This window comes from Pteropus alecto, unplaced genomic scaffold (genome assembly GCF_000325575.1).
Source record: "Pteropus alecto unplaced genomic scaffold, ASM32557v1 scaffold111, whole genome shotgun sequence".
NCBI lineage: Eukaryota > Metazoa > Chordata > Mammalia > Chiroptera > Pteropodidae > Pteropus > Pteropus alecto.
The window spans coordinates 1730681-1737504 of NW_006431915.1; the positions used below are offsets into that span (position 1 = coordinate 1730681).

General features: G+C 39.7%; 1 protein-coding gene across 1 annotated transcript; it reads left to right on the forward strand.

Moving 5' to 3' along the window:
• The first annotated feature begins 964 nt into the window (after positions 1-964).
• Positions 965-3892, forward strand: TAL2 (TAL bHLH transcription factor 2). The gene has a single exon (XM_006906075.2). The coding sequence runs from the start codon at positions 998-1000 to the stop codon at positions 1313-1315; it is 318 nt and encodes a 105-aa protein (XP_006906137.1). The 5' UTR covers positions 965-997; the 3' UTR covers positions 1316-3892.
• Positions 3893-6824: the final 2932 nt, after the last annotated feature.

The window sequence follows — 6824 nt, forward strand, 5'->3', positions numbered from 1 at the left end:
GGTGGAGTTAGGGATACTTACTATTTGGGGAAACAGGAAGGGGCCACTGCTGAGGGAGCTGAGACTGGAGTGGGTGAAAAGCTGATAGTAGGGAGCCAAGAGCACTGGCCTGTCAGGTGCTGCTGGGCTTTGGCCCATTTGCTGGTGCATCATCAGAAACGTTCCCACTGATGTATGTCAACCCAAGCCACAAGGAGAAAAGGGGCCTGTGCCTCTAAGAGTTAAAAGTGGCACAGTAAGATTTGGTTACATATGAGGATAATCCCCTCACCTAGAGTTGGAGAGGTCATCTAAATGGAGACTTGGGGAGGCCTAGCTATCTTCTATAGCATCCATGCCAAATCATCACCCCTACCTGCCCCTTGTCTTTCTTCTTGTCACATGAAATATCCCCACTTCTGTTCTTCGTACAACAGTGTTTCAAGACTCTTCATCATCCTGTTTTTCGTCTTCTAAATGCGGTCCAGTCTGGGTATTTTAGCTCTTACACAGTGGGGCCCAAATCTTCCATGTGAGGTCTACCAGCTAAGAGGAGAGTTGTGTTACCACCTTCTTCAAATATTAGCTCACAATGGGATTATAGCTGTTTTTTCCTTTTTTTGAAAATCCATATTCAATTATTGGCTAAATATATTTTTCATTAGTCAATCCTATGCATATATTCAGTTCTCTACTGTGCTCGATTCTGAATAATTAGGAAGAGTTGTTTATAAAGGAAGTAATGGAGGTATTGGAGTAAAACAACCTTATAACTAGAGACTTCAAAACAGCCAGAGAAAAAAAGGCTGAAAGATATTGTTTTTACCCTGCCCTTTCTTCTGCCACATATTTTTTCCTTATCAAAAGGAAGATTCAAAAGAACCTGAAAGTGAGGAAATGAATTTTCTAAAATCCGGGTGGAGATTTCAAGTTTTTAGCAGGTCATGTGATACTCACCAGGCCTCTTACAAGGTATTGGCCCTCAGGGCCCTTTTTCTCTCATCTCAGGAGCTCGAACATGACCAGGAAGATCTTCACAAATACCAGAGAACGGTGGAGGCAGCAGAATGTCAACAGTGCCTTTGCCAAGCTGAGGAAGCTCATTCCCACTCACCCTCCAGACAAAAAGCTGAGCAAAAATGAAACGCTCCGCCTGGCAATGAGGTATATCAACTTCTTGGTCAAGGTTTTGGGCGAGCAAAGCCTGCAGCAAACAGGAGTGGCTGCTCCAGGAAATATCTTGGGACTCTTCCCCCAAGGACCCCACCTGCCAGACAGGACTCTACTTGCTGACTACCAGGTCCCTTCACCTGGCCCAAGCCACCACATCCCTTAGCCTGGCTCTGACTTATCACCCAGGGCAGCACTTGTTCAGAAGTGACTGGCTATCAACAGCCTTTTTCATGTTGCAGAGTCAATTTGAGGAATAATTTGTGGCATGAATTTAAGCTTCATAGACAATGGCTTAGGGACAGCTGCAGGGAGCTGAAAGAAGGTCCTAAGTAATGTGGCTTTGGAGTCTGCCACCCACTGGGCTTCAGGAAGAGCAGCCAGTCTCTATTTTATATATCCAGGATCTGCATAAGATGTTTTTTGAAGAAAAAAAAAAAAATCATAGGTTAAAAAGAGGTTCGAAAAGCATTGTTTCACTGAACACGTTTTCAGTTATAGGGAAGGAGTTTTCTTGTAATGCACCTCAGATAAGTAGAAAGTGCTCCCCTCAAAACATATTCAGAGTTTTGCAAAATGAGGCATATTTGATCAAGGGTGAACAAAATAAGTCTTCAGGTTGACAGATGTAAAAATAGCCCTTGCAGAAACCAACCTGGAGCCTTGTGGGAAAATCTATGGAGAAAAGACCCTGCTGGCATGTGAGGATTACAGGCACACAGCAGATACATGTGGAAGAGCTCTGCATCCTTTATCTCTACGGAAATGTGAGGTGTCACTTGCATCAAGTCATTTCTATACGTGTTATCGCTAAAGCCAAATGGTGGATTATATCTGAGAGGAAAGGACTTGATAATTCATGAATTAGAGTTTATAGTTTTCCTTATGAAAAACAGCTAAAATAGGTTATCTAATCCCTCACTTTCACAAGTCAGGTATTAAAATATCTAATTCAGCCTGAGTTCCTACTGATTTAAAACCTGTAAAATTCAAATATAATTATGAAAATCCAAACATTACCATGTAATGACTCATTTAACAGAGAGCTTAGTTTAAACAAAAGATTTAGAGTAGACAATAGGAATGTAATACCAGATGCTAATGAATTAATGAATGTGTAATTTGTCTTTCCTGCTATGGAGCATTAGCTCAATCTTATGTCGGGAGGGGGTGGTACCCACAAGTCAATGGAACAGTGTGCTTCTGGCAAAGCCCACCACCACATGCCACCCTGATGATGCTTGGATTCAAAGATGAATCCTATAGTTAAGCCCAGAATACAAATAATATTATTTGATTGTCTCTGGAACATTTTATTTCCCCAGCGTTCTTAATGGTATATTGGTTTTAAAGCCTTCTGAACCATGTGTAGAAAATTGGTGGATTTGCGATTATGGATATCCTGTGCATACACAACAGAGGAATTTAAATTTCCTGCCACTCTAGAAAGAAGATTTTTGATTTATGAAAAGTTGAAATGAGCCTCTTTGGTTTTGTGATCAGAAGAAAACTGGACGAAACCCCCTCAAAATCTCATTCTCTCAAAATAGTAGGGCCATTACATTACATCATTAAATTTTATACAGCAGTCACACTTGTAGCACATTATGTTTACTGGAAGCAAATTCCTTCTAGGTCCTTTCTTTAAACTATATTCAGTAAACTTCCCTATGGACCCAGAACAGTTCAGGGAAGCACATGAGCACAGAGACCACAGGATTTCCCCCAAACGTGTATTTCTTCCTCATGAGCCTATGTGGACTTAAGTTCATCCCCAGACTTCCACAGATTTGATGATAGTTGTCCATTGAGCAACATTACTTACTCTCTCATCTGGCAGTAAATCAAAATAACACTTTTCGGCAGTATTTTTTATTCAGTTCATTTTAACATGTGGCCAAGAAAGGCACAGAGGACCTCTTTGCCTTGTTACAGGATTTTATTACCGTCCTCAGAATGAGGATGCTTTTCTGCTGTTGGTGTCATATCTATGCCACTGAAATGTCACAGAGTGCTCCTGAAAATTTGTGAGGAGATTGAGTTATCATTAAATTATATAAGGGGGAAATTATTTAAAGAAACCCTGCAGGAAATCCCTTTGATAATGAATAAACAGTTAAAGTATTTCTTTATGTACTTTACCTCTTACATAATTTTTTTGGTAAGCTTGGATTTTGGTATATCAAGTTGTGTTAGGTTAAAGTGACTGTCGAAAGAAGTTGTAGGCAAGTGTGGACCAAAGCCTTTGCAAGGTGGCCTTGAGATTGGAAGCTAATTTAAAAATCACTCTATAGTCTTGCTTGGTGCCCTGTACTTAGGTCTTGATGATTGCAATAGTGAGGATTTACAGTTCAAACGTATTATAGTTCACCGATGGTACGTCTCTTTATGGATCATTTGAACCCAACAGAAGAGTTTAGATTGATTATATCATCTATGCTACTCTGTTACTTGAAAACAAGTGTTTGGTCTGCTATGGACACCACTGGAAACTTCTGGAAACCAGGTATAAACATATCCAATTAGTTATGTAGATCATTAGATTGGCTAATTCTATGCCTTATATGACAGAGGAGAAAATGGATCCAGAGGCTTTTGAAGAGACTTTCTAGATGTCACATGGACAGTTGGTGGAAATTCAAGACACGGTGCCAGATCTCCTGACTCAGAGCCCAGCCTTTCTACAGCCCTATTCAGTCACTAAGTATTTTAGGGTTGAAAATGGACAAGCACCTTATTATTATGCTCATCTTTTTCCAGGAGTGTTTCATAATCTTCGTATTCCTTTTTATCAAAGTTGAATTATTGTGCTTTGTAGAATGTGATTAGAGATATCTACCAAAGATTTTATTTGTTGTTTGTGAGTTTTCAACTACTGATTCTAATTTATTGAACTATTAATTTATTGAAAATAAATTAAGGAAATAAATTGTTCTTATTTTTCTTTTTAAAAAGAATTTCATACATCAGCTAAGCACATCTACCCATCCTTTCCATCCTCGCAGCCACTCTTCCGGCTTTGAACACTGCCTCCCCCACCACATTGTCTTTAGAAAAAAAATGCCATGTCCTAGCAAACTAGGCCTTCTGCAGCCTGATCCCATTGTACCCTTTTCTTTACCTTCCACAATCTCTTAAATATATTGTACATACTAATGAAACTACTTCACTCGATGGTCCCCAAACATGCCCCACTCTTTAATACTTCTGACTTTACTCATGTGATTCCATCTTGCACAAATGTTCCCATTCTCACTTGTTCTATTCGCCCCTCTGCCTGCACCAGATTCTGCTTGCAAAAATCCTTCATGTCTGATCTTAAATGCCACTCCTTCAGGAAGCTTGACTCATCTTAAACACCATTTCTTACATGAAGTCCTCCTAGATTTCCACCATTCAATCTAATCTCTTCTTTCTTAGAATCCCCTTATGTCCTTCATGGTACTTATTTCCTCTGCCTGTGTTACAGATATTTTTGTAAGGTCTGTCCCTCCCTCCACCCCAAGCTAAAATCTTGAGGACAGCAACAGTTTCTAACATTTAAGCCATACAGCAGCCCTGCAAATGACCTCACATTCAAATTGAGAAAACTATATCGAGACTGTTAAGAATACTCCTCTAGCCTCTCCTAAAAGATCACATTGAAATGAAATGAACAGGCTGAATTTTCCTGAGAAACCAAAAGTCTAAAAGCTCTTCTTAAAAGTTTGTTTCTCATGATATCCATTCAACATGGCCCTTGGAGCACCTGCCTTATGAGGTTACATCACCTGAGAATGGCTTGAGATGACCAAAATATGTATAAGTTAAGCACAACAGGCTTTGTTCTTAAAAAGGCAAAAGATGAAAGGGGTCTGGGAGAATGGACAGCTTAACTGCTGACCCTCAGGCCAAAGGTTACTTAAAAGTCACATTCTTAAATTCAAAGGTCATAGATAAGTAGGGACTCTAAAAGCTCAATGGCAATGCAAAGTGAGGGATTTAAAGTGGCAGGTGTTACAAAATGCCAAGAAATGAATGTAAAGGATTACAGGACGCCAGGGGCAAGCTCTTCTAAACTGAATTTACACTTCCCGTGATTCAGAGTTTACTATAAACAGGGAAACTTTGCCTTTTGTTTTCTCTTTATCCCTAATGACCTATCACAAAGAGATTTTAAAGAGCACTGGATTTTTACATAAGCCTTAGTTAGTTTTGTAATTTATCAGATAATTTATACTCTAAGAATTTAATTTCCAGAGCTCAAGAATTCCCTGGCAGTTGAATGAAACAACTTGTTGAATTGCCTTTTTGGATAACTTTAAAAAACAGGATTGTTCAATATGTACATACACTTGGTCCTGGTTAATTATCCTTTTAGGAACCTATCATAAAGAAATAATCAGATTTATGGTAAAGAATTATATATGTATATCTATTTTTAGAAACTTACAATGTAAGTTTAAATAAAATAAAATTATAATAATAATAGTAAGAGCCAAGGTTCCCTGAGTGCTTACTATATGCCAGGCACTATGCCAAGAGGGTCCTATGTATCAGCTCACCTAATCTTCATAACAATGTTCTATTGTTAATAACATATTGGTTACATGTATTGTTCTCACTTCACAGATGAGGAAACTGAATTCTAAGAGATTGTTTACTTTGTCCAAGTTTTTACTGCAGAGCCAGAATTTGACCATCAGTCATTTTTACTCGAAATCACTGCTTTTCACAGACAGAATTTTTTTTTACATCAGCGTTCTTAATTTTCTTTGATTCTAACCACCTTAATGGAATCCCATCGACAAGGCATATTCCCCAATAACACTATTGGGTAAGCAAGCACAACCCTGAAAAAACAAAGTATACCGTTCAGAAGCACCCACCCGGAGTAACACCACGATGAGATACCGTGAGTGGACCGTCCTGCAGAAGCAGGCTTGAAGGCGAGCCTGCGGGAGTGACTGGTTTGTTGTCGTCTGGACTGGTGGGGTGCCAGCATGAAATTGCTTTATTTTTTCCCAGTCACTGCCTTCAGCCATGCTCCGCCTAATCTTCCTTTCCCATTCTATAATGGCATGTCAGGCAGAGCCCATGCCTTTCCAGTGTTTCTGGAATAAAAAGTTCGGGCCTATTCAAAAGCCCATCTCATGTCCTTTCCACCTCTACCCCCACCCTGGCTCTAGCGCGACCTATGGCTCAGGACACTGGCACTTGTGAATGTGTATGGAGTGTGTGTGTGTGTGTGTGTGTGTGTGTGTGTGTGTGTGTTTACACACAGGGTGGGAAATCTGCTCCTTCACTTCCACCTGTCCTGGTTTCAGCTCCTCTGAAGTTGAGGAGGGAGGAGGATCTAAGGAAATGGACAGTGTTTTTCTTCATTGTGTACGGGATTGCATTTTCTTCCTGTATTCGGTTTAGACTATTTGTATCAATTCTTTTTAACTAGTGATACAAGTCCTAGGTTTAAAAACACTGGAACAACAGTGGTCTTCACTGAGAACTCGCTCCTCTCAGGGAGCATACTCTGTCTTTTATTTCTTTTATATTTTCACCTCCTAAATTCCACAGGGCTACAGCCTTCCTTAGCATAGCCCATCTCCTTCTAAATTATACTTTTAATAAATCTTACTTCTAAATCTCAGGAAAGAAAAAACACTGGAACATCCGAGAGTTAAGCCTCTTGGGTTCAG

What these genes read in the sequence shown, in the direction of transcription:
- TAL2 (XM_006906075.2), top strand. Translation starts at nt 998, where the DNA reads ATGACCAGGAAGATCTTCACAAATACCAGAGAACGGTGGAGGCAGCAG.